Source organism: Lagopus muta, chromosome 1, assembly GCF_023343835.1.
Source record: "Lagopus muta isolate bLagMut1 chromosome 1, bLagMut1 primary, whole genome shotgun sequence".
NCBI lineage: Eukaryota > Metazoa > Chordata > Aves > Galliformes > Phasianidae > Lagopus > Lagopus muta.
The window spans coordinates 70,578,390-70,605,987 of record NC_064433.1 but is presented as its reverse complement, the minus strand read 5'-3'; the positions used below and the strand labels follow the sequence as shown (position 1 = coordinate 70,605,987).

Here is a 27,598-nt window from a genome sequence, read left to right as displayed (position 1 = left end):
CCCAGGCAGGTTAAAGTTAAAGGAAGCAACACAGAAGAGAATCTTTACACTCAGTACACTGAGTTTACTTAGGAAGAAAACAGAGAAAATGTCTTCTTTAAGGTACTCTGCCCACCAGCAGAACTAACAATCTTCAGTTTCTAAGCAGCATATGTCTCCTCCATGATTCTCTAGTGTGAGGGGTGATAAGCACACCAGATGAAGCTTTTCCCTCAGCTGCAACACTCAGCAGAGCTCCCTGCTAACTGGGTTTTCTGCTGACAGCCAGTGGCTGAACTCAGCCTCAGGCTCTGGTTCCTCAGCCTATTCCCAGAAAATGCGCAAGAGCGTAACACCTCTGAGACCACAACTCACCTGTTAGATTTGACTCTGCTGTGGGAAAGCATCACGGGCGTGCGTCTAAGTACACACTAGCAGTGACTGCTTAAGTGTTCTTTCCTCAATCGATAAAACTACATCCATCTTCTCATCTTCCAGACAGTCAGAAATTCAAAAGTCAGCTACAGCAAAGACTACTTGGTGCACAAGACCCTCCTTCTCTTATTTTTGCTTCATGTCATACCTGGCTTAGCGCAGCATCAAATAGCTTACAGGCTTCGTTGCTAGTGGTCGACAGCCCAAGTCCAGCATCCTGCCAGGCCTGCACAATAAACAAAAAAAGAACTGCTTATTCCATGCCCTGCTTGCCCACACACAGCCAGCAGACTTCAAAAGCGATGATTTGCTGACGCTTTTCAACTACGTTTTCTTGTTGTGTTCTTGTGCTGTACAGACAACTTGGGCAGCCACAGAAACATTTTCTGCAGACGTAATTACATGTGACATTACGTTATGACAATCAACTCCATTAGCTGTGCTTAGCAGTGGGGAGGAAGAACCAACACACTGTAAACAGTAAAATTTAACGGCCTACAGACCTCCAAATGCAAGAACGATTCTCAACTCATTATGGTTCCCTTTTGACAAGTTCCTCTGCTGCAGGCACACCTCACGTGGAACTGTCACATGCTGAATTAAGGCCCTGGTTTTCTGCACCTCACAGCAGAGCAGTGCTTTCCCACACAGGGTGGCAACGCAACCACGAGTTGGTCTCAGGTGCTTCCTTTGCCAACTTAATCACACACTGAGTTCCATCCTTGTCAAAACCAGTAGGTAGACTGGGAGACATTTTAAAAACGATATTCTAAAGATTTCTCACTGAAATTTCGTTAAAGGCTCACATTCCAACCATTCAAGTACCAGAGAGTTCACACGGCACGCCTGGAAGTACTCGACCACATCAAATCACAAACTTTCTTCCTTTTCTTACAACACGCAAGCGTGAGTTCAGAAAGAAGCGAGCAGAAAATCGCCCAGAGAGCAGCCGAGGCAGGGCTGCAGATCACGGGTTACCTGGCTTCCCCCAGACGGAAGCGGGCAGCACTCAGCCCGCCGTCCGAGCCCCAGGGCGAGCGAAGCTCCCCAAACAGCGCCTCTCGGGACGACCCCGGACGAGGCCGCACGGCGCCAGGCCCGGCCTCCCGCGCCCCTCCCAGCCGCAGCCGCCGCAGTTCCCAAGCTCGGGCTCCTTCCCCGGCGGTGGCCGAAGCAGAGACCTGCTCGCCCTCGCCGCCCACTCTCCCGGCAGCTGCGGGACCCGCGGGCACAGCGGGCACAGCCGCCCGGCCACCTGCGGCCGCGCAACGGCCCCTCGGCTCGGCTCGGCTCCGTCGTTGCGCCGCTCCCTTCCGGCCCGCCCGTACCTTGCAGTCCCTCAGCGGTGCCATGGCCGTCCCACAAGCCCCTCTCAGCCTTCGCCCGAGCGACTCCGCGCTTCCCACAGCACGCAGGACAAGGGGCCGGGCCGGGCCGCTCTGTGGGGCGGGGCGGGGCGGGGCCGGTCCTCCTCTCGGCGCGGCGGCCCTGCCGATCCAGCCTCCGCGCTGAGCGCCACGCGGTGCTGCCGCCTGCCGCTCTCCGTGCGGTCCGTGGCCCCTTTCGACAGCCCGTCCCAGGGGCCGTTTCGAAGCCAACGTGGTTTTTTGGCAAGCCGCGCCATGGAGAAGGGCGGCAGGTACCGGTCTGCACGTAGAACGTTCAGAATGCCGAGGTCGCTCGCTGACAGTTGGCACTACGCAACAAGCAGCCACCGGCTGGCCACGCCGCCATGCCGGCGCTTTCTCTCGCCCGTCGTGCCGCCATGCCGACGCTTCTTTTTCTCCTCCAGCTGCTCGCCTTTTCCCTGCTGGCCCTGCGAGCCTGCTCTCCGCGCATGCAGCCGCCGCCCCTGGCGGTCAGCTGCCTCGGAGCTCCCGGACGCGGCTCCGCAGGGCGCAGCGGCGAGGGCTGGCTGTCCTGCCTGGGGAATGGCACCTTGCGACTGCGGTATGTTGGAAGTTTCCAAATAATTTTCTAGTACGGTTTCTCTGAGAAAGCAGATTGTTTTGGCAATACAGTGTTGCAAGCCGGAGCAGAGAGGTGATTGTTCCCCTGTACTCAGCACTCGTGAGGCCGCACCTCGAGTACTGTGTCCAGTTTTGGGCCCCTCACTGCAAGAAAGACATTGAGGCCCTGGAATGTGTTCAAAGGAGGGCAACAAAGCTGGTGAGGGGTCAGGAGCACAGGGCTTATGAGGAGAGGCTGAAGGAGCTGGGGATGTTCAGCCTGGAGAAGAGGAGGCTCAGGGGAGACCTCATTGCTCTCTGTAACTTCCTGAAGGGAGGTTGTAGTGAGCTGGGGGTCTTCTCTCGTGTCATTAGTGATAGGAGCAGAGGGCACGGCTTCAAGCTATGGCAGGGGAGATTCAGGCTGGACATGAGGAGGTATTACTTTTCAGAAAGGGTGGTCAGGCAGTGGAATGGACTGCCCAGGGAGGTGGTGGAGTCAACGAGCCTGGGGGTGTTCAAGGAAAGGCTGGATGTTGTGTTGAGGGACATGGTTTAGTGGGAGCTATTGGGAATAGGTGAACGGTTGGACTGGATGATCTTTTAGGTCTTTTCCAACCTTGGCGATTCTATGATTCTATGACAAAACACTGTTACATCTTTGATCCCCTATTGCCTGCCGCTGATCTCTTTCATCCCTGGTTCCTCATTGGCTGAGTAATGCAGGTTCACACTCTTTCCTGATGCTTCAATACTAATCATACAAACGCCAAGTAGACACAAATCTTTGCCGCCCAAACACAAATGTCTTAATTGCTTAATTGACTTCTAGCAATTGCTTTCTTAACAAACATTTGGTGGTAACTTTTCGGACGTCAGTTGTACAACATAAACATAGACATATAGACACAGCCTCAATCGTTTAATTACCCCCCTAACGTTTGTGTCCTTTCACACTGGGTCACTGTTCTGGTCATCCATCTGTCCCTGCGTAGAGACAAGCTCGGGAGGAGGATAGAGGGGAGTATCTTGGAGCCAGTGTATGGCATCCTAACATTCCCACAGAGTGGGACAGTTCTGCTCTGTGTAAAGGCCCTGCCTCCTTGAAAGTCTGTTAGATGTATTTGGCTTCTGCCGCTCTAATGAACAACCTCACAGTATGTCTCCTAGTTCAGAATACTATACCCATACTGGTTAGAACATTCCAAACCTATTGCAGCTTTGTGAGAAAGTGTTTGTTAGGTAATTCGGTAGCTATGTTCCTAATATATGTTCCTAAGATGTATACGGTATTCTTACTTTCCACGTCAGTTATTTCTAAGGATATGTTACAGCTTGTTTCTTTCGATCAATTGCCCTTTTCAATGCTCAATGCAGAAACAACACTTTCCACAGGTACCGGCCAGCCCCAGGAGCGACAGCGGAGGCAGAGAGCACAGAGAGGCAGCCTGCCTCCCCGCCGCACTGCCGCTGGTACCTGAATTGGGGTTGGGTGAAGAACACCTCCCTCTGGTCAGGGCAGTTCACGCTCCAGTCAGGCCTCTCCCTGGGAAGCGCTCTCTGGCCGGTGGCCTCCAGTGTCATTACAGTGCAGAGCTCATCTGCCTCATGCGCCGCACCTGAGTGCCTTTATCGCAACTTGAGCGTCGAGATGTCAGCAAGGTGGGCCGCCCAGAAGAGCTCACACGCATACCGTGATGGCACGAGAAGTGCCACCTGCTTGTTCCATTGCTCTGCTTTCCCCGGGGATCCTGAGAAACACCAAGGGTTCGTGGCAAAAGTGAGCAGCACCCGAAATGGACTGACACCGGCTCTCCCAAGCGTCAGGGATGACACTTCAAAAGCAACAGAGCTGGCAGTGCTTCACCAGGAAGCAGCCTGCAAATTCAACTCGGTTACAATTCAAAAACCTTCTCTTCACACCTCTGTCATACGTCAGAAAAAGGGGAAAACGTTTGAGCTGTATGCCAGAGTGCTAGTGGACTGCAACCTCCACGTGTCCATAAAGCCTCAGTGGATATTCTATGCTGTTAAGGACATGAAAACTAATCCAGACTGGGACCAACCTTTAAATACATCGGCGATGCACGGTGTCAACACAGTACAGCTAACGGTTCCCAGCTGGACCTTGGATTATGGAATGTATCAGGTCTATTTTACTGCTTCAGTATACATGCTTGGGACCAAAAGATCCTTCAATAACACAGACAGGGTTTTCATCAAGATAGAGAGAAGTGATCTTGTGGCAAGTATTGCAGGAGGCAACTTCCAGACAGTGGGCTTTTTTGATAATTGGACTCTCGATGGCTCCGTGTCCTACGACCCCGATTCACCGGAACGACTAAAGGGACTCACGTTTACTTGGTACTGCACTAAGAAGCTATTGGACTATGAAAGCATGAGAATCAGTGCGGGAAATAAATGTCATCCAGCCCAGAGGGATTTGAGGTGGCTGACATCTTCAGGGGCTGTTCAAGTGCTAGCACCGGAATCGCTCCCGGGAAACACTGTCTACCACTTCCGTTTAGTCATTCAAAAGGATAGAAGACAGAGTTATGCCGACCAAAGCGTAAACGTGCAGTCTGGCTTCTCACCTCTCCTGGATGTGGCGTGCCTTGAAAACTGTGGCAGCGCTGTAATTCCGACAGACAGGTTTACGTTGTCAGGCAAATGCCTCAACTGTCAAACAAGCAGCCAGCCAGTCCACCACTCATCACTTTGGATGGAAAATTCTACAGAAATTAGCTTTGATTGGTCTTCCAGGACCTCAACAGGTAAGTCTGGTGCATACCTTCCTATACGTGCTCTGACTTTTACCAGTACTGCAGATCAATCATACATACTGCTACTACAAGTGACTACCTGGGGCGGTAGGTCATCCCTCTACAGATATGCATTTAAAGTAAACTCTCCACCCAGGGCTGGCAAGTGTAGCATCAGCCCACACCGCGGTACAGCTTTCCTGACAAAATTTGTTGTCCAGTGCAGTGGATTTTTGGACAGCAACTTACCCCTGACTTACAAAGTCATAGTAGCTTCCGACGAATCCAAAACTGCCAAAATTAACTCGGTGGAGGACAACACATTTGGCACAATTGTGTACTTTGGCTATCAGCCTAGAATGCCTCCATCTCCCCTCCCAGTTGGTGTCCCCTCTCGGAGGTATGCTCTGACACTGTACGTTCAAGTGTGTGACTCTCTGGGGGCGTTTACCCAACTGAGTCTGCATGTCAGAGCACAGAACCCAGTGAGAAGTCGACCGCTAGCTGTTGTGTTTCATGAACTGTTTGCCTCAGTGAGTGGTTTAAGTGCGCCCATGACAGCTTATGTCCAGACCGGAGACTGTTTTAATGTGGGTTATTTGGCTTATCTTGCAGCTTCTGTCCTAAACTACACTGAAGCCGCACCAACACTCCCGATACCCAAGGCTCAGTTGAGGGAAAGCCTGCTTAAGGCAGCCCTGAATATTTCGGTTGAGAGCACGATGGATGGATGCCTGGTGGACACGTGCAGACTTGGTTCCCTGACCAACTGGCAACGGGTACACTGTGTCTGCAGCATGAAGCAGAGTCACAGGAGCCGGTCAGTCCTCACTGCCTCAAATACATCCACATTTGACATCAAGTTCCTGGCAGCCAAAGTCATTGTGACCCCCAACAGAGTAGATCTCAAAGGAAACCTAATAGCGGACATCCCTAAGAACCCCGTGACCCTTCTAACAGTGCTCTTCATTTTTTCAGCCTACTTTCTTTTGTCTCTCTGGGCCGTGCGGAAAGACAGGGCTGAGATGGTCAGCAAAGACAAAATTATAGTTCTGCCCGACAACGACCCCTTTGATAAAGTCAGCTTTTTGGTCACTTTGTACACCGGCAGTCGCTGGGGAGCTGGAACCAGCGCAGATGTTTTTCTTCAGCTCATCGGCCAGAACGGCACAAGTGATGTCCACTGCTTGCGGCATCCACAGTTTCCTGCTTTCCGTCGAGGAAGCACTGACTGTTTTCTCTTGACTACGAAGGAAGACCTGGGAGACATCTGCGCCTTCAGGGTCTGGCACAACAACAGAGGCCCATCGCCAGGCTGGTTCTTAAGCAGAGCCAAAGTTGAACACGTGTCCGCTCGGAAGACCTGGTTCTTTATGTGCAGGAAATGGCTTGCCCTTGACAAGGGAGATGGCTTACTAGAAAGGACATTTTCCGTCACCAACCCAAAAGCACCTCTATCCAGAAAGGATTATTTTTTGATTGATCTGGCCAGAGGTCTGAAAGAGGGCCATCTATGGCTCTCTGTTTTTGCTCAGGTTCTCACTGGCACTTATAGCAGGCTCCAAAGGTTATCTTCCTGTCTAACAACATTATTATTAAAGCTGTTCGTTAACATTATGTTCTTTAATGCTGACAGGGATGAAGAATCTCCAAGACACCTGAGGTACTTGAGATCAATTGCCATAGGCATTGAATATACTTTGATTGCAGTACCTGTGGAAATGATTATAATGGCCTTATTTAAGTATTCCCAGAAGAACCCAGAGAGAAGTCTAACTCTGCTTCCTGGGAATCTTAAAACCTGGAGAGTACATTCGCAAAAAAGGAAACGTTCAGAAACGTCAGCACAATCTGGTAGCATTAGTTCCCCGGAGAACGTTCCTGCTCACAGCGATTCTCAGGGCCCGACACATAACTTGAAGAGAAGAACTGAGGGAAAGACAAGAAGCCAGGGAGCTCCCCAGGACAGCAGTAACTGCCAAGTTTCTGAAGGAGGTGCAAGTACCGCCGGAGACAAGGAGCAAACAGGAAAGAATTCCCGTCCAAAGGTTAAGGCCAGGCGGAGAAGACTACCGTCAAATTCCAATTTCAGCAATAACTGTGCAAAGGAAGCAGGTAACTTGCAGGAAGAAAGCAAGCTACTCAGCGTTAGCTCTGTGCCTTTTTGCAAGAGACCACCCATAGTTTGTTGGTGGTGGTGTGTCTATCTCTCGTGGGTGTTAGTGATAACTGTAAGTGGGGTATCGTCATTTTTCATTGTACTGTATGGTTTGTCTTACGGCTACCAGACTTCGCTGGAGTGGCTTTTAGCGTCGGCAACTTCCTTTATTCAAAATGTGTTCTTTGTTTCAATCATAAAAATCAGTTGTTACTCAGCTTTGAAAACAGTTCGTCCAAAATACTGTGAAAACATTCCATGGTCTACCCAGGATCTCTCTTCTGAGATCAAAGCAGAAAAGGAAGCAATGAATGAAGAAGAGATGCGGGAGAAGCACTTCAAGCTTGCCCAGATCAGAGACACCGAGCAGTACAAGCCTTTAAAAGATGGGGAAATTGCAAAGATGCTGGAAACGGCAAAAATTAAGGCCAAGGCATTCATTTTCATAAAAGATGTTATCGGTCACCTTGTGGTTTTAGCAGTTGTCTTATGTTTAGCTTATTCTACTGAGAACACTATCAGTTTCCACTACAACCAATTTATTCGGAACCAGTTCTCTCCCAGACTCCCTGCTGTGGTTAAGCTGGCAGATATTTACACGTGGGTGAACGACACCTTCTTGCCTTTGATCCACAACGACGTTCAGCCAACTTTTCTTACCGACAGCTCATCCAAAATCATCGGTTTGCCTAGGATGAGGCAAGTGCGGGCTAAAGGTACTGAGAAAACGTGTTTCCACCCTCACAGCTTTGTAAATAAATTTGTAATCAGTAAGAGCCACTGCCTTCACAAATACGGCAGGGACCTCGAAGAGAAAGGTGACTATGCTGGCACGTGGACAAAAGTCGCCAACCGTTCTTTTTCCAAGGAAACCAGCAGTTACCCTGGGTTTACTTACCAACCAAACTGGGCTCCCTGGACTTACTTCTCATATGGAGATCTGCACACATATGGACCAGGAGGATACACGTTTTACTTCTTCCCTGAAGAAGGAAGACATAATTCAACAACAAGGCTGCATTTGCTGCAGGAGAGCAACTGGTTTGATGAAAAGACCTGGGCTGTGATCATCGAACTGACTACGTTCACCTCTGATGGAGATCTCTTTTGCAGCATCTCAGTCATATTTGAACTGTCTGATTTTGGGATCATAAAACCAACTTTGTCAGTACACTCATTTGCTGTCCCCATTTTCCATCAGCAAACAAAAGGTCGACAATTGTTTTTCCTAGCTGCTGTTGCCTTTCTGCTCTTGTACATTGCAGATGGCCTCTACAGCATGGTCCAAGGAAAAAAAAATACTAAAACTATTTCCAGGACAATCAGCTTCATCTTAAAATGGGCATTCTTCCTGATTGTTCCTTTCCAGGTTTTAAAGTTCAAGATGGGAGCTGATATTGTTCATTTTTTCTTACTTTATCCAAACGATTTTATTCCTTTTCACGCAGTTTCTCATCTAGATCAGAATCTAAGGAATACTTTGGGCTTTTTGGCATTTCTTGCAGTTTTGAAGACACTAAAGTATTCTCAGTTGTTTTATGAGGTGCGTCTGGCTCAAAGATCAATCTTGGCAGCCCTTCCTGGGATCTCCTCAATGGCCTCTGTGGTGGTGGTGTACTTCTCTATCTTTATGGCTTTTGGCTACCTTGTGTTTGGCCAGCATGAATGGAATTACAATAATATGATTCACTCAGCTCAGACCGTATTCTCTTACTGCGTGTCTGCTTTCAGAGATACTGCATTTTCATCCAGCAGGCTGCTGGGTGGTTTTTTCCTCACCTCCTTCCTGCTGGTGATGACCTGTGTTTTGATCAACCTCTTCCAAGCTGTTATTATGTCTGCCTACGGAGATAGGAAACAACTTGTCTATGAAGAACCACCTGATGAAGCAAGAGCGGTTGCTTTCCTCCTGCAAAGGATGAAAAAGATGCTGTGTTTTCCAATCTGTAGAACGGCCAAAAGAAGTGACCCCAATCTTTGCCACGGTGTGCCCAACGGGCAAGCTGAGAAGAGAGTTCAGTGACATTCGGGCCTTGAGAAAAGAAAAGCAAACGGGGAAAAATGGTTTGTCTTGTAATAAGAGCAAAGCAAGATACTATTTTCCAGACCACCTCTAGTCTGTAACACTTGTGTTTCAAATAAATGTTTTAAATTATTTTCTTGTGTTTTTTTTCATGGATTTTGTAGGATTTAAACTTTTGTTACTGAGATTTTCTCAGCAGAGACAAATTGTGCGGAGGATATTTTGCACCCATTTCAGCAGCACATGTTGCTGGGGTGCAGTCTGCTGACCCAGCTGGGAAGGTAAGCGCCCAGCTAGTTGGTTGCTCACTGCCTATACAGCAGGATGGGCAGGGAATAGGAATGGCAAAGTAAGGAAAAAACAACACGTGGGTTGCAGTCTGTGAAAGAGGATTTCTGAACCCCTCTCTTTATTCTCCCTGGCTCAACGCTCCCTTTGTGAGGCCTGTTTTGGTGATAAGACTCTATCTGAGTACTGGGAATTTTCTAGGGGGGCGAGTGGTAGGTGTTACTGTGCCACATTACTTGTGGTCATGATTGTAGAGATAAGCAGAAGGGGGGCAAGGAGCCTTTTTAGGGGTGTGGCTTGAATGAGCCGACCACTGCAGAAAGCAGCAATGCTTGTCCATGGTATCAAAGGCACCACTCCCTGCTGGCTTATCTGGAGGGCCAGGAGCATGACCCTAACAGAGAGAAAAGAAGAAGGAAAAAAATGAACTGAGAAGCAGGGTATAAAAGGTCCCCACTCACGTAAGTACTGTGGAGAGGTATTCCCCAAGAAAAGAAAGCACTCTGGTGGAGGAATACCCTAAGAGTAAGAAACCCCTTAGGACAAAACCCACTGTGCCTTGCTTGCTGCCAACTTTCCTGGCTTTCTCCCATTCCCATGGTATTTGGACAAGTTCCTGGCATCAGTGCAAAACTATGAGCTACGCTGGAAACTGTGGTGGTGACTTTCTCTCTTCCATTCTCCAAAGATTCCTCGCTTTTATTTTTGCAATTGCACTAGATAGCTATGCTGCTTAGCTTGTACAACTTGGGCAGCCTTTGCCACCACCACTGTCATCTGATGTATTGGGCACTGCTTGCCTGCCCAGGTGGGTCAACACAGATAGGGAGCAGGAACAATCACAGACCCACAGTGAAAACAAAAGAACACGTTTCTTTTCCATTCCTCTCTAACCAGAGCATTCCCTAAGCAACACCCAGGCAGAGGCACACAAGCATAGACACAGGCAACAACTGAAATCCACTCATTCCAGGGAGTCACCAGTCTGCTGCTCATGCCTGTTTATCAAGGGTTTGCACAAGTGATGTCTACCACTGTGCCCTGCTCTTCAGTAGGCTGTGATCTTTTCCACATCAAGACGGAAAGGTCCAGCACATCCCACAGGGTACTTCACATATAAGAATCACCTATATTGTCCGTACACGAATGTTCTGCTTGTCCAACATTCCAAGGATATCCTATCCTTCTCACCAAGCTTCCATTTTTAACCCATTCCTCCCAACATGGCCCTCATCTGCTAGCTGCCAGGCACCACCGCCTGCTGCTCCTCATCAGAGCAGGCACTTGGGAGAAGAAATATCCCGAGCACTGTGCACACGCAGTGACCTTTCTGACCTGGCAGCTTGTGACAGCAATGGGCAGTTGGCAATATCCAAGATCACCTACTAGAAAGGACATATTCCATCACAACCCCAAAAGCAACTCTATCCAGAAAGGAGAAATTTATTGTTACTTGAGCAAATAACATGACAGGGGGCTGTCAGTGGTTCTACATACTTGCTCACTTTCTCACTGGCCATTACAGCAAAGGTTATCTTGTTGGTTAGCATTATTATTACTAAAGCTGCTCTTTAAGATCAGGTTCTTTAAAGCAGTCAAGAGTGAACAAGAAACTTTCTAGCTTGTGCATTACCTTTGCACTGCCCTTTTTTGCTGAAACAGAACTTTTACTGCCAAAAAGTCACTGAACCAAACATGCCATAAAGAGTGCAAACGTTGGGATGGCTGGGGATTTTTTTTTTAAATTTATTATTACTTATTTTTCCAGAATATAGAGAGAGGGGGCCATTGAGTGTTCTGTAGCGTTCCTGTTCTCAGTGCCTGCTGAAGAGAACTCTTTTTACCTGCTCTTTGTTTTTTCCTTTTACCGACCAGCTAACACATGAGCCACGCTGTCTCCAAGAAGTCTGCAACTATGTACCATAATAATTTAGCACTAAGCCCTCTTCCCCCACCTGCTGATAGTCATAATTTTCTTACCACTAATTAAATTTCTTATTAAGCGTGCTTACATGTATGTATCTGTCTCAAAAGATGTGTGTCACAATCTGTAACATAAACGTTTGAATTGTCTGGAAAGTTTACTGATTATTTAACATATTTTCACGAAGTAACAAACTGGGCCAATGAAGGACTGAAAGCCTGGCACTGCTACTGTACTGAATATGAGCACGCTCAGAGGGAACTGCACAGAAACTCTACTAGAAAACGGTGTCCCAGGAAGATTCAGGTAGCTGCGCATTACAAGCAGGTAAGCTTCTAATTTCCTAGTGGAATCATCCAGGATTTAAAGCTGTTGCATTTCAGGTTGTATCTTCCAAGTAAGCTGTCATCAGGTCTCTCGCTCCTAGGGGTTCTCCAGCATGCTTTACAGCACTGCATCCCTCCACCCAAAGCACCCAGACTTTGATTGATGAGCTTATTGCTAGCAGTGAGGACAGATTTATGCCACTGAATGAACAGCCGCTGCCCTCCTTATGAGTCGCTCTGTCATTGGTGAATTTGGTCTCATCACATCACGCTCTCTCAGGAGGTACCTGAAAAAGGAGAAGAAGTGGCAGGAAAACGGGAAGAAAGTCACTGAGCACATCGCTTTTCCCATAAGACTCTCAGCAACAGCCCTACAAGAGCAGGAAGACAACACCTAAAGACCTGCTCTTGATTTCCTTCACTGAAAACATCTGGCCTTGGCAGTCAGATCAGGCAGAAGAGTTCTTTCCAACACTGACACAGACTGAAAACCAGCACGCAGAGGGCACAAAACAGTCGTTCTGATATTCTATCTACTACTCGTGTTTCAAAAAGACTTCAAGAGGCAAACAGGCAAGGCTTCACGTTGTCCTGAGGAGACAGGCGTTCCTTTAAGTGCACAGCAGGCTCAGTTAATAAATTTAAACAGAACTCTCAGCAGGACAATGAGGAACACCTACGATTTCTACTAAACAAAACTCTTGTGATTTGTACGAAAGCAAGCAGGCATATCAGAATCTGTTCATCCTATTTGCCAGGAAAACAGCTGCTAGCATTAGGATGACCTTGCCGACTTGCAGACTTGACTTGCAGACATGGGATCAGGGAAGCCAAGGCGCAGGCAGAACTGAACTTGGCAAGGGACGTGAAAAACAATAAGAAAACCTTCTACAGGTACATTGGCCAGAAGAGACAGGCCAAAACAGGCGTACCTCCTTTGGTAAATTTAAAAGGAGAATTGGCTTCAACAGATGAAGAGAAAGCTGAGGTGCTGAATGAGTTCTTCACCTCGGTCTTCACTGGTGGCCAGGATTCTAGTCTTTTTCACGTCCCTGAGCCCCGCATCCCCAAACCTCTATGTGGGGACCAAGGAGGTAAATACCTCCCCACTGTAAGGGCAGAGCAAGTCCGAGAGTGCCTCCTTAGACTGAATGAATACAAGTCTATGGGGCCGGATGGCGTGCATCCCAGGGTCCTGAAGGAGCTGGCTGAGGTGGTTGCCGAGCCGCTCTCCATCATATTTGAGAAGTCGTGGCTGTCAGGTGAGGTCCCGGACGACTGGAGGAAGGGTCACGTCACTCCCATATACAAGAAGGGGAGCAGGGAGGACCCAGGGAACTACAGGCCGGTGAGTCTCACCTACGTGCCTGGGAAGATCATGGAACAGATCCTCCTGGACAACATGCTCGGTCACATAAAGAATGAGCATGTGATCCGAGACAGCCAGCACGGCTTCACCAAAGGAAGGTCATGCCTAACTAATCTTGTGGCCTTCTATGATGGAGTGACGGCATTGGTGGACAAAGGGAAGGCGACCGATGTCATTTACCTGGACCTGAGCAAGGCCTTTGACATGGTCCCCCACCACATCCTCATCTCCAAATTGGAGGGAAGTGGATTTGATGGGTGGACGACCCGATGGATAAGCAATTGGTTGAAAGGCCGCAGACAGATGGTGGTGGTCAATGGCTCTGTGTCCAGGTGGAGGCCGGTAACAAGTGGTGTCCCCCAAGGGTCTGTCTTGGGACCGGTGCTCTTTAACATCTTTATTAATGACATCGATGAGGGAATTGAGTGCACCCTCAGCAAGTTTGCTGACGACACCAAGCTGAGTGGTGCGGTTGATACGGTGGAAGGAAGGGATGCCATTCAGAGGGACCTTGACAGGCTGGAAAGCTGGGCTCGGGTGAACCTGATGAGGTTCAACACGGCAAAGTGCAGGGTTTTGCATCTGGGCCGGAAGAACCCCAGGCACCTGTACAGGCTGGGAGGAGTGGTCCTTGAGAGCAGCTCGGCAGAGAAGGACCTGGGGGTCCTGATGGACGAGAGACTGAACATGAGCCAGCAGTGCGCTCTGGCAGCTCGAAGGGCAAATGGGATCCTGGGCTCCATCAGGAGAGGGGTGGTCAGCAGGGACAGGGAGGTGATTGTCCCTCTCTACTTGGCTCTTGTGAGGCCCCATCTGGAGTACTGTGTCCAGGTGTGGAGCCCTCAGTACAAGAAAGACATAGAGATTTTGGAAAGGGTCCAGAGGAGGGCGACTAAGATGATCAGGGGGCTGGAGCACCTCCCCTATGAGGACAGGCTGAGGGAGTTGGGCTTGTTCAGCCTGGAGAAGAGAAGGCTGCGGGGTGACCTCATTGCAGCCTATCAATACCTGAAGGGAACCTACACCCAGGAGGGGAGTAAACTCTTCAAAAGGGCTGACAACAGTAGGACTAGGGGAAATGGATCCAAGTTAAAGGAGGGAAGATTTAGGTTGGCTGTTAGGGGGAAGTTCTTTACTAGGAGAGTGGTTAGGCCCTGGAACGGGCTGCCAAGGGAGGTTGTGGATGCCCCGTCCTTGGACGTGTTCAAGGCCAGGTTGGAAGGGGTCCTGGGCAACCTGATCTAAATGTGTATGTTTGGTGGCCCTGCTATGCAGGGGCGTTGGAACTACATGATCCTTGAGGTCCCTTCCAACCCGGGTGATTCTGTGACCTTGATTTCCAGCAGGTCACCAAACCTTAGGAGTTCATCAAGTACACAACCGAGCGGCAAGATGCCACAGGGTAAGACAGAACATCTGAAAGTCAACTGCCCTTCAACAAACACAAACGAATCATCCATACTGTAAGACTCCCCTTCTGGAACAGACAGCTACGGTGCTTCTCATCTTAGTTAAGTGTTACTACATTCAGCGCGAATGCTTGCGTGTAATTTCAGCACGGACGCAGTTGTTTGCAGCTACTCTGCTACATCCTGACTTTAAAACAGTCCTATCACCACAGAAAGAAAAAATTACCAGGAAAAATACTCACTTAGCGAGGTTTTGTTTGGCTTGGGATTTGCAATTTAAAGCAGCATGAATCAATAGCTGGCTGAAAATATCCCTCTGAAAAAAGAAGTGAGTCAAGATCTGTTAGTAAGTAACCGAGAAAGTACTGCTGGTTACAAAACAGCCCCCAAGTGAAGTTTTCCTCTTGGCACCTTGAATAGCTGACACTGCTGGTAAGTGCTGGCAAACAGGACTCAGTCACAAGCACAGCTCGCTTGTTCCCTTTTTTCAGGAATCAAGGGCTCTTAATAATGAAAGCACCTAAGGGAGGCTACTGAAAGTGGACCGAGTCACATCTCGGGTCACATCTTCTGTTGATGTCCTTTACCTGAGCATTACTGCCTCCTAGCTGGATCAGTTGGTAACGGATCGGGTACAGCAGATCTACAGCTTTGTCACAGTTCCCATTCTCAAACTCCACCAAAGCCTGCAGTAATGGCAACCCCACACTGGGAGCCAGAGAAAGCTCGTGGTCTTCGCCAGGTTCTCTGTACAATGAGAAAGCGATTAACTCTCATAAATCAAATCACAAATACGCATATTTAATGCCAGCCTGGCACTGCCTGCAGACAGAATTACTTTTGACTCAACCAAGCGTGATATTTCAGGTACCATACTTACACGGTTACTTTTGCTGAGGTTATTTTACTTGTACCTTTTTATTATGGTGTAGTGCCTGTGGTGGCAATGGTGATGAGAGACGGTTGGACTAGAGGATCTTATATGCTGTTTCCAACCTTGTGACTCTATGATTCTATCATTACTCATCAGTCAATCAGATTTCATTCTGCACACATTCACACACGTCACAAGCCCAAGCCTTTGCAACATATCACCTTGGCTGGGAAGAAGCCAGAGAACTCTGCACTGATTTTAAATCTGATCAAGGTGTGAGTGAAAAACACAACGCTGTTAAGTTGAAAAGCTTCAATGCACAATTCATGCCAGTAAGTGAACTCGAAAGCAAAATTCTCAAGAACTATTCCAGCACTGCTTAGAAATCAATTTCCCAGAGAGGGACTATGACAGTCTCACTACCAGCTAACTGTTACTTTCTTTTAAAACAGAGCAGAAAGAACCAGCACAGACAGCTGGCACACTGCACAGTGTCCGTATTGTTATACAGGTGAAATCCTCTATCGCTGCACATAACGTAACTTAGTACGAACACACAGCAAGAAAATACAAGGCAAACGTTCCATAGGGGCTGTGACAAACACAAGAGATTCTTGCTTACCACGAACAGAAGCTCCTCTCGACATCAACTCACAAAAACAATTACAGAGATGACCTAAATGGACACTGCTCTATTTAAACCAGGCCTCACCCAGGGAGGCAGTAAAGCAGAGAGGAGCGTGTGGGAACACTTCTGCAAGCCACACAAACCATCCCTCAGATGCTCAGAGACCAAAATATTTATGCAACACGGTACTTTAGTTCACGTAACCTACTTGGCAAGTTCTTGAAGAGTTGTTAAAAGCTCATTCGTAGTTTTGTGGTCTTTGGCTCCAAGTGAGGACATCAACACGTGTGCATCATTGAAAAGAAGAACGTGGTCTTTGCTGTGCTGCTTTGCACGCTTCAGGACATTGTCCCACCTGTCTCCAAGCTTCACACCTATCAGTAAAAGATATTATTTAAATAACAACACCAAGGGCAAGAGCATTGCTTAGTAGTATGTATCAGCATCATGTGCCATGGATAGCACTGCTACTGAACTCAAAAACACAGTCTCTGCCGTGGCAAAATTATACTGCAATGTTTAGTTACAGCCTGCCTTATCCGGGCAAAGGGTTCGCTGACTGTCAGTAATTTATCACCAATACTCTAGATTGCATTATGGGAGGATCTCCCCACATTTGCAACGGGGAGAAGAATCAGAAGGGCAGAAGTAAGAAAACTTGCGGAATCACATAAAGACAGAGAAATAGGTAAAACAAAAGCAGTGCGTGTGAGCCAAGCCGAATAAGAAATTCATTCACCACTCTGCATTGGCAGGCAGACAGGAAGTTCAGCCATTCCCCTCACTGCTCAAAAAGAATTACAGTGGGATATCCTACCTTCCAGGTGAAGCCTGTACAGCATCGAAGAGCTATCTACTAAATCCAGCATGCTTCCGCTTGACAGGAACCGGGGAGCTATCTGTAATCACAAGCGCTCATAAGCTGTGCTACCAGGAAATTACTCAGATAATCCAACTTATGTGCACTGTACAAAAGGAACTTGATGTTCTCATTCAACCCAAAATACCTGTCTCAAAGTTGCACTGCTAACTGCACTGTTCCCGAATACAGCAACCTGAAGTGAAGAACGCTTCCGTGCTGCTTCACTTGTCTTGTTTTACCTGGTATCCAGTTCAACTCCGTAAGCACAGAGGGTCACCCATTTTTTTTTTCCCTCCCAATCTTGTGCCATAAATATTACTTCACTATGCCAGAGTTAGTAGACAGGAGCCTGCACAACAACTTTCTTAATGACAATATTACTTTTACAGTCCTTACAAATACGTGCTATCCTACCAAATTTGATTTTATTTACTAAGATTGTGTTGAAATGTACACAGTACAGAACCACAGCATATTAATAGAAATGCAAAGACCTGCTTCTGTGAATATCTGAAGTGCTATCTACTCACATGGTTGTCATAAATTGTCAAAGCAGCCTCATGTTCCCCCTGTAAAAGCAAACAAGGACCATGTGATTAATATTCTGGAAGACTAAGCAAGAGAGATGGGGAGCAACCAAAGATATAAATACAATTAAGAAATGCCATAACATTACTTCCTTGTCTCATGATTTCAGAAACAAATAAACAAACATAAAGAGAGAAAAGACCAAGATAAAGCAGGATTTACTAGCTAAAATAACCAGTATATTTAGTTTCCATTTAATAAAGAGAACAAATACTGATGTGTGCTCCACACAAGGGAGAAAGATGAGGTTTCACCTCTTTCTCATCTTCCTTTCAGGATTCTTTGCAAAAAAAAAATACTGTTTCATAAAACATATGCACTTTCTTAAGCAAGCTGTAAAAAAAATCTGTATGGACAGAAGGTGGCAAAACAAACAAGGTACTAGACTACTGTTGAGAGCTATGCTTTCTATGTCATTACTACGAAGCATAAACAACTGACACTGTGTTCTGACCAAAGGACGGCACCTCTGCAATGACATTGGGCTCAATTCATTAAGGAGACAAATGTGACCAGTGCTAAGCATTATGACCTCCAAGGAAATTCTGCACTGCTACCTGATATGCTGGGCAAGTTGCAATCGTTACAAAAGAGTTTCACTAGATCCTAAATCACTTGAATTACAGAGATTGAACTACAGAGATTAGTGTCTTGTTTCAGTCAGTCAATTTTGAGGTCAGCAGCTTTGTACTGAATTTGAAGAGAACTTTCTGTAATTTTGTTGTCTAAAAATAGGTGATCCAAGTTCTTATATCCATCAAATAATAGTGCCAGGTGTAATCAGTGAGATTATTTCACAGCAATCCTCCAACATTCTAGCAAAGATAATGGATCTTTGTTCAGTGTAATTAAAAGTTGCCAAAATAACGGTACTACAGGACTATCCTGTAAAAACATCACAGTGCTATTTTATAACAGCATCCCTTGAAATAACCTATAAATCCCTATACATGCTAGGACTGCCTTTTAACCAGCATTGGATGAATTCTCTGTCTGGACCATAAATCGTCAGTATGAAAATATCTCATACCTTTTCCATAAAGTATAAAGCCCAGTGCCAGTAATTGTGGCAAGCAAGCATATCACTGCCCTGCAAAAAAGAAAAAGGAGAGAAATATTATGATTTACACAATAACTTCTCATCCCAACATACCTAGGCAGATTTTGGTTTTCCTCTTCAACTGCCGAGTGCTCCAAAAGACAGGACAGACAAGAACTTCACATCTGCTGGCCTACATGAAATCTCTCACTCTTACACTCGCTCCTTTCCAATTCAGGCAGACACCACAAAAACCAAAGTTTCCCCAAGTCTTTTTCCAGAGAAGAACTGCGCTTGGATGCCTCAGGAGAATTCACCCTTCTGCAGCACTCCTTCGGAAAAAAATCCACAAACTGTCTATCACAAGAGTAGGATTTGTCTCATCTAACATGTAAGGGTCTTGACTGAAGCAATGTGGCTAGACAGTGTGCAGGAAAGGCCCACCTTATGAGGGCCATTCCTCCTACTCACCTAGATTTCCATCTCAGACTGAGCGATCACTTCTCAAACTTATGCCTTACTACTGACTCCAAAATAGATACCAGATACGTGGGCAGTTCCTCAGATGAGATGAATATTCCCTGACCAATTACCAACCTTGCACCATACTTCCCAGCTGACACCAGGAGTTCAAATGCTCTTCCCTAGCCTGTACTTCACATGAGTAAGAATACGAGATTACCTCACTGAAAAAAACAAAACCCCTCTTCTGATTCTGACTTGTCGTTCTGAATGAGATTAAACTGCTAAGCAAGAATTTGCTAAGCAAATTCCAGGGTGCTCAAATCACTAAATAGAAACAGGCTATGAGAACTCACTGCAACAGTTCTGGAGAAAAAACATTCCCATTTAAGACTAAGCCACACCAGCACGGAGGTCCCTCGGCTGACCTGATGTAACCCCTCTGATTTTGTGCTCAAACTCACATCCTATGATAGGCAACTGCGTTTCTGTGAGAGGAACAATAAAAACTGTCATGTGAAGAAAACCTGCACTAAATCTCCTGTGCAATTTGGCATCCGAGTAATCTCAGTAAAGATGGCTTGAAGTGGTCCAGAGTACGTGCCCTTCAGAATGGACATTTTTCTGCCTCTTGCTTCAAAATCAGCATGGATAACAGCACCTCAAGTGAAGTCTTCTACTCATTTCTGAAACTTGCATTGCTTGTAACACATACACAGGCAGAAAGGAAGCAGATGAAGAACTGCAGGACTTGGCTGGAGCAGGCAAAGACGACCTACAAAGATATTTTTCAGACATGCTGTGACAAAGCTTACCTTCCAGTTGTCTTCTGTTTCCTTCATGAACGCCAACCCTTTCTCCACCTCTGCCTTCATTTCATTTACGTGAGCTACAGTATGAACAGACCACGCATCTGTCCGCTCTATATCCAAAGCCTGTGAGTGAAAAAAGGAAAACGTGATGATTCTCTCAAACTGGCAAATAACCATTTATTACTGGTGACAGGGAAACAAGAGACTAATTTCACTGGCTGGATGTTAGGTACAACCCTGGCCTGCTCCAACCAGCTACACCTGAAAGACTGATTTGGACAGAAAGGAAGAAAAAGTTTTCTGGTTAATTTCCTGAATTCTACTGCACAGAGGTGAACATGTGCAAAACAGCTTCAGAATGCAGGATTCAATGAAACTTATCCAACAACATTTCATTCCACAGACATACGTCAGAACTGGCCATGAAAGAGTTGCATGCACAGGCATAATACAGTCTACAACAGTTCCTTGCAAGCAAGTGCTTTTTTCTTCAAGACCACAGCCAGAACTGAATACAGAGTAAATAACTCCTTCTTGCTCCAATTGCCACAGTATCTTAGCCATTTTGTAAGGTCAGTGAGTAGCAGTTTCATCTGCCCCTGATGCAACAGAACCTTGCCAAGACACCCATTAGAGATTAACTCCATCCAAGACCACAAGGCAACAGCAATAATCCTGAAGACTGCAGAAGATCAAACACAACTACTATCGTTATAAAAAGGGTATATGCAGACTAATTTTGATCCCCAGGAACACTGTACACTCAGCTGCTCACTAATCCATGACTATGTGTCTGGAAAAAAGAAAAAAAAACCCACAGAGAGGGAACCCAAACAGAATGAACTGTCAAGAGCAGATTACAATAAATCAATTTAACATTCTTTACTAGAAATTAACAGCCAGCTACACTTAGGGGGATGCAGCAAAAGGCATAGACGAAGGAATCCTACTAAGGGATAGTTATTAACAGTTTCCTATGAAACTGAGCATTTCCAGTAGCTCTTTCCTACTTCTACTAAAAATTGCAATAATGAAGAGTCAGTTTACAGCATTTGTGCAAAACAGCACTCAGAGATAGGGAGCACATGACTAACAACTCTAAAAACATTTCACCATCAAGAACGGGCAGTTTACCTCACGGGCAAGCTTCTCTGCACGATCAAAAAAGTTTGTTTCCATGAGTCCAAAAGAGTAGAAGCCCTTCACGTAGCTAAGCAAAATAGAAAAGAACACTTCACTCATTCAGAACTAGATTTAAGCAAGGAATGAAATACATACTAGAAACAGCATTTAACTAAAACCAGTCCTTGCAACGTATTTCACAATACGGACCAACAGGAAGAGCTCACAGCCTACCTATTATAAATGTGTGTACTTAACAAAAGATCAACCCTCCCTCGTGCCCAACAGATATTCTAAAAACTAATTGCATGGCCTGAAGCATAACATGGAACTGGGAACACAATTTTCCCAATGCTGAACTGTAGATAATGGAGACAATATTTAGACTCAGTGTCTCCATTCCTGCAGTTAGTCTCAACCACTGCCGTGCCATTTTTCAAATTCAACTTTGAATTTTACCAACAAGGGAAACAGATCATCCACAAGTGACTTCAGATTTACATTTCAAATGTGGTGAGTGGGAGTGTGTCAATACACACTCTGGTTTGTGAAAGTGACTACCCCAGCTTCTTCAACCCACCAGGCTGTAAATGAAAGACATCCACTGTCAGGCTGCTGCTGGTGGCGGTGGCAAACCACATTGCTGTTATAGGACTCACAGGATTCAAGCTTGCAGAGTACAGAACAATGAGCTACTCCTCGTAGGAAAGGGGAGGCCCAAAAAAGCCATCACGGGAATCAGTGGCAAGAAGCATACCACCAATAATTTATGAGCTGCTGACATTTACCCTTTTGGATAAGCTGGAATTAAGAGGTGCACAGAGCAGTTGTAAAAATGAAAAATCAGATGCTCAGAAGTAAGAAAGTGCTGCCACAAAAGTTACCTGAATATCTCAAAAGTAACACATATGACTGCAGCCATCTACACTTTCTTCACTGTCCACTGTACGCAAGTACCTTAATGCAATGTGGCAAAGGTTGCATCATTAAGCAATAAAGGCACAAAGAAACTGGGCTGTTACAGGCTCCTGGGATTAATGCTCCTTAATTGTACCCAATTAAGTGGATAAGAGTTTGCTCTTTGGCAGAACTGTGCCAAAAAAAATTTACTAAAGCTCAGTCCAAACTGCTAAGTCCAACCTTCCCAACAAATGACATTAGCATAAATAGTACATAAAAACAACAAAGGATTTCACATTTGCGTCAGTTGACACTGATGGAAAAATGACACTGCCTTCTGAGCCGTGAGACTGCGCGATGCCATAGCTTCATTACCAGCTTAATATTCAGTTTACACTGTCTTCACTGTCTGTGGAAGAGAAAAGCATTCTGTCCTGGATATTGAGGTACAGTGCGTTTGTCCACAGGAAACAAAAGGAAAAAGGAAATGGGCACACAAGAGCCTGAGGGCATTTTGCCCCCGCCTGCAGTGAGTGCACCATTCCATCTTAGGCGTTACATGACACGAGCCTTATCTGACAGCAAAAGTCACTGAGTGAGCCACTGCTCACTTCTGAAAACTGAACAGAACAACCTCACTAACAGTGTCAGCAGGGATGCGGGGGAGATGATCGAGCTGGCGTCACCCATAATTCACTCCACTTCATCTAGAAGCTGTTAATCTTGTCTACACTCCTGTTTCTAACAAATCCTATTATTTAGATGTGTTGAACCTAAAACAAAAGAGTATGCATACATCAGATACGGAGCAATTTTGAAAGAGAAGCATGACCTACCTGCTCAGAGGAACGTCAGGTGTCCAGAAAGGAAAAACCCGAGCAACAGAATCTCGCATTTGTATTTGATATCCTAAGTAGAAATAAGTGTCATGGGAAAATTTGAGGGCTAGCAAGTCCGTCGGATGGTTCTGTAGAATCTGTTCCCATACATCACAAGCTTTTGGAAGCTGTCTATAAACAAGAATTTTAATCGTTGAAAGAAGACATGCATACCGGCCCCTGCTGTCAGTTCTAAACTCCTCCTATTCTGAAAAAGAGAAGATTCAACAGCAAATGCCTTTTTCTTCTTGAACAAATTTTAGTTACGTTTGTTTTTTCCTTTGAGAAACAATGACATTGTTTAAGCAGGGCACTTACTGGGAAATCACATGAGAAGTACTCTTACAAAAGCTGCAAAAGGCAAGGAAAAAGAGACCAGCTGAACCATAAAGATTTTCCCAACATTGAACGTGAACTTGGGACAGAGAGATCTGCTGCTATCTGCTTGGAAGCTGGAAGGCTCTGCAGATGGATCTGGAGAGGCTGGATCAAAGGGCTAAGTCCAACTGCATGACATTCAACAGGGCTAAGCCCCCAGTCCTACACTGGAGCCACAACAACCCCATACAGTGGTACAGACCTGGGCACGAGTGGCTGCAAAGTTGCTCAGCAGAAAAAGAGCTGGCGGTGGATGCTGGCTGACAACCAGCTGAATGTGAGCCAGCAGTGTGCCCAGGCAGCCAGCAAGGCCAATGGCATCCAGGCCTGCATCAGAAATAGTCTGGTCAATGAGAGGAGGAAAAGGATTGGGCCCATACTCAGCAATAGTGCGGCTGCACCTTGACTACTGTGATGCACTGTGTGGCAGAGCCTCACCTGGGAGGTGGAGAAGTCCAAGCCCCTCCCTTCCCAGAAGAATTTAAGAAATGTGTAGACCTGACACTAGAGAACGTTACATAGTTATGGAACTTGGTAGTTCAGCCTGATCATCTTGAAGATGTTTCACATGCTAAGCCATTCTATAATTTGATAATTAATCTACAGTCATAGGCACACAGATACCTTTGTTCCAGTGGGAACTGAACCCACACTAGCAGGGCTTTGGTAGCTTCCTCTTTACCTTTGCTATGAATTACATGAGGTAAAGCCATGTTCACTTGTTTGATGAACAATAAAAGTGAATGATTACTTCCCTAGAGTGCACAGAAATTCATCGTACTGAACGGAACAATAATGCTTTACACAACTGCTGATACCAGCATCTCCCACTCCACTTTCTGACACTAGGAGCACTGGAACAGCTTGCCCAGAGAGGCTGCAAAGTCTCCTTTTATGAAGATATTCAAGACTCATCTGGACTCATCTGGTGGTGGACTCAACAGTCTTTTGTGGTCCATTCCATCTCCTGTAATTCCATGAAAAGTAAGCTTGAGGATTTGCTTGTGCAGTTCAAAAAATTTATCATATTACACCAGACCTTAGAGTAGCTATACATAATTCTATCCCATTTCTAAACCTTTACTCCACTGATGTAATTAAGATGGATTTAAAAAAAAGAAGTGCTAAAGGTATGTCAGAGGCCATACTGCACTTCCCCTCCTAGGGGAGGGGTAATCTGATCGTGATACAATTCTGGGAGACACATTTGACAACAATAACAAACACCTGATCCTGATTCTCTGCTACATGACTGGTTAGAATGCTAGGACACAACCCTACAAAACATCACCTCTGATAGCTTATCCTCTTCACAGTACTCTTCATGAGAAGAAAGTGGAGAACACATAGCTAAGGCAGCAGTACGCTGCAACAGCAAGAAGGCCCTGAATGACAAAACCAGCCACTGTCCCCTTCCCCACAGGGCCAGCCACTTACCCACTGGCAAACATGTCCAAGGCCAATACGTGAAGCTTCTCCCGCTCCGTCAGAGGCTGAGATCTCGACAGCGTCATCATTGTTTTCAGCGCACTGCCCAGATCTCTGTTGAGCCGCACTGAGCTTCCAGTGCCAATAAGCTCCAATCCGTTAGCAATGACATGTCCCATGACTATGGAAATCAACAAGTCACATCATGAGCAGTACAGCAATGAACGTAACTCATCTCTACAAGAGCATGAAGAGGCTTGGGTTGCCTTGGGTGAAAATGGGTCCCCTCTGTAGCAAAGACTCATAAGCTTCCAGTTTTCATTGCCCTTCAGGACAGGCATTACAGAGGACTTGAGTGAAAAACACGGAAACATCACCACAGCCTGCTCCCCCCTCTAACGACAAATTACAGAATTCTACCCCACACACCAGGTGCTACTTGCCAAAATGAAGTACAGTGAACACAAAGAAACAGGGTAGAAGGGCTGCTCCAAAAGTAATACCTCCCATTTTATTACACTGATCCACAACATGGAGGTGCATATGAAGCAAAGTAGTGTCCCTGAATTCCTCCACGTGGAAGCAATGACAACTATTGACCTTACTGACGCTTGCTGAACACTTATAGAGACCAAACAGTGGGTGTCAACACAGCGAGTTGGCAGGTGATAACTTCAGCAGAGCCAACAAGAGGACACCTCTGCTAGTGCAGATTTTTACGAGCGTGGCACACATGCTCTCGATCGTCCCTGGAGAAAATCCATAGCTAGCAGTGGTCACTATGTTGAAAAATTCTGTTTTGTAGCAGAATAAGAGCCACATCAAATAACACCATAGTGCTCTTTGAATCCATTGAAAGTTAAACGGAAACAAACAAGAGGCATTATTTTGCAGTGATTTACGTAGCATCCAGCACTTCCCGTGCAAACAGCTAAAGGCTACACTTACCAAAATTTGGATCTGCAGCCTTTAACTTGGAAAGACACCCTTCAATACCTCCTAGATTCTCATCGTTGCGCCACGTTGCATACTGCAAAAGGGAGAGACAGTGCCAACGACACTGGGCATCTTCTCGTTCTCCCACACAATGACAGAATGGCTTGCGCTAGAAGGGACCTCCAAGATCATCTAGTTCCAAACCCCCTGCCACTGGCAGGGTTGCCAACCAGTCAAACAGGCACTAGATCAGGTAGCCCAGGATCCCAGGCAGGTTAAAGTTAAAGGAAGCAACACAGAAGAGAATCTTTACACTCAGTACACTGAGTTTACTTAGGAAGAAAACAGAGAAAATGTCTTCTTTAAGGTACTCTGCCCACCAGCAGAACTAACAATCTTCAGTTTCTAAGCAGCATATGTCTCCTCCATGATTCTCTAGTGTGAGGGGTGATAAGCACACCAGATGAAGCTTTTCCCTCAGCTGCAACACTCAGCAGAGCTCCCTGCTAACTGGGTTTTCTGCTGACAGCCAGTGGCTGAACTCAGCCTCAGGCTCTGGTTCCTCAGCCTATTCCCAGAAAATGCGCAAGAGCGTAACACCTCTGAGACCACAACTCACCTGTTAGATTTGACTCTGCTGTGGGAAAGCATCACGGGCGTGCGTCTAAGTACACACTAGCAGTGACTGCTTAAGTGTTCTTTCCTCAATCGATAAAACTACATCCATCTTCTCATCTTCCAGACAGTCAGAAATTCAAAAGTCAGCTACAGCAAAGACTACTTGGTGCACAAGACCCTCCTTCTCTTATTTTTGCTTCATGTCATACCTGGCTTAGCGCAGCATCAAATAGCTTACAGGCTTCGTTGCTAGTGGTCGACAGCCCAAGTCCAGCGTCCTGCCAGGCCTGCACAATAAACAAAAAAAGAACTGCTTATTCCATGCCCTGCTTGCCCACACACAGCCAGCAGACTTCAAAAGCGATGATTTGCTGACACTTTCCCCCACAGGATGGCAATACAACCACAAGTTTGTCATCACACAATCTGTGATCAACTCTTTTTCCCTCCCCTCCCTTCACCCCCTTGTGTAAGTGAACTGCTGAATCACCACCTGAACTGATTGAGCACTTGGAGAAAAGACCCAATCAGCTCTGAAAGCCAGGCTCCACCCTCTTGGACCTAAATTAAGGGCTGACTGCCACTCAGAAATGCTCTCTTAGTGAAGGTTGCTCCTTTGTGGAGTTTTTTTCTGAGAGCATTCTCATTCTTCATACCAGTTTTCCACTGCGCTGGTCCTTCTGCCCTAACACCTTGGCTCAGAGCTCACTTTATAAGGCCTTTTTGGCGATAAGGCTCTATCCGACAACTGCAAATTAGCTAGGAGGGCAAGTGGTGGATGTCACCATGCCACAACTTTTGATTATCAGTGTGAAGATAAGCAGAATTTGGAGGAGGGTTGGAGGCCCTGCTTGAAAGAACTGGCCACTGCAAAATGCAATAATCCTCATGCATGGCAACGAAGGCACCACTCTTTTTTGATCTGGAGGGCCAGGAGTATCAAGCTAACAGAAAGATATGAAGAAGAAAAAAAGAAGTGGAAATGTGGGTGATAAATTGTATCCACTAAACAAAGCTAATTGGAGAGAAATTTCCTGAGAAAAACACATGCCTTATGAAAGAACCTCCTGGGCCTTACTTGTTGCCAGGCTTCCCAGTTTTCTCCCATCTCTCATCATGACTGGATTAGTTCTGGGGATCAACAGTCACAAGCTACATTAGACCCATGGTACTGACTATCCCTCTTGCCTTCCTTGCTTTTATTTCCTATCTCCTTTCCATTGCCTGTCATCCCTTCCCAATCTCTCTTTCTCTCTCTCTCTCTCTCCATGAATATATATATATATATATATAGGGTATATATATATATGAAACAATCTCCTCTCTCTCCTGTAACTGGTGGGAGATACAGTCTCAGGTGCTTCCTTTCCCATCTTGTCCACATATTTCGTGTCTTCATTGTCAAAGCTTTTAGGTAGACTGGAATACATTTTTTAAAAACGATATTCTAA

At 46.2% G+C, this 27,598-nt stretch overlaps 3 protein-coding genes across 17 annotated transcripts in view; 2 read left to right on the top strand and 1 right to left on the bottom strand.

The window, feature by feature from the left end:
• LOC125696550 (polycystic kidney disease and receptor for egg jelly-related protein-like) overlaps window positions 1–11,207 on the top strand; it is a 68,622-nt gene extending 57,415 nt beyond the window's left edge. For 2 of the 4 annotated variants that reach the window (XM_048952347.1, XM_048952358.1), the window contains one exon: window positions 5,741–9,619. In XM_048952347.1, the coding sequence (XP_048808304.1) occupies window positions 5,741–9,306 (3,566 nt within the window). In that variant the 3' untranslated portion in view covers window positions 9,307–9,619. Of the gene's footprint in view, window positions 1–5,015; window positions 5,138–5,740; window positions 9,620–9,882 lie in introns of those variants that run through there. The other 2 variants (XM_048952332.1, XR_007378409.1) reach the window with 2 other exon arrangements.
• The window catches only part of LOC125696593 (tetratricopeptide repeat protein 38-like), a 77,072-nt gene that overhangs the window by 48,511 nt on the left and 963 nt on the right, over window positions 1–27,598 (bottom strand). For 2 of the 12 annotated variants that reach the window (XM_048952533.1, XM_048952522.1), the window contains exons 2-12: window positions 26,357–26,434; window positions 25,542–25,623; window positions 24,603–24,774; window positions 22,746–22,919; window positions 21,022–21,097; window positions 19,891–20,010; window positions 18,605–18,664; window positions 17,517–17,555; window positions 16,942–17,023; window positions 16,333–16,498; window positions 15,210–15,369 (exon numbers count right to left, since the gene is read on the bottom strand). In XM_048952533.1, coding sequence (XP_048808490.1) covers window positions 15,210–15,369; window positions 16,333–16,498; window positions 16,942–17,023; window positions 17,517–17,555; window positions 18,605–18,664; window positions 19,891–20,010; window positions 21,022–21,097; window positions 22,746–22,919; window positions 24,603–24,774; window positions 25,542–25,623; window positions 26,357–26,434 — 1,209 coding nt within the window. Of the gene's footprint in view, window positions 1–562; window positions 641–1,742; window positions 1,873–11,324; window positions 12,132–14,864; window positions 14,939–15,209; window positions 15,370–16,332; window positions 16,499–16,941; window positions 17,024–17,516; window positions 17,556–18,604; window positions 18,665–19,890; window positions 20,011–21,021; window positions 21,098–22,745; window positions 22,920–24,602; window positions 24,775–25,541; window positions 25,624–26,356; window positions 26,435–27,598 lie in introns of those variants that run through there. The other 10 variants (XM_048952446.1, XM_048952435.1, XM_048952457.1 and 7 more) reach the window with 9 other exon arrangements.
• LOC125696534 (polycystic kidney disease and receptor for egg jelly-related protein-like) overlaps window positions 1,743–27,598 on the top strand; it is a 35,889-nt gene continuing 10,033 nt past the window's right edge. The window contains exon 1 of the mRNA XM_048952315.1: window positions 1,743–2,053. The gene's annotated coding sequence lies outside the window, so the exon portion shown is untranslated. The remainder of the gene's footprint in view (window positions 2,054–27,598) is intronic.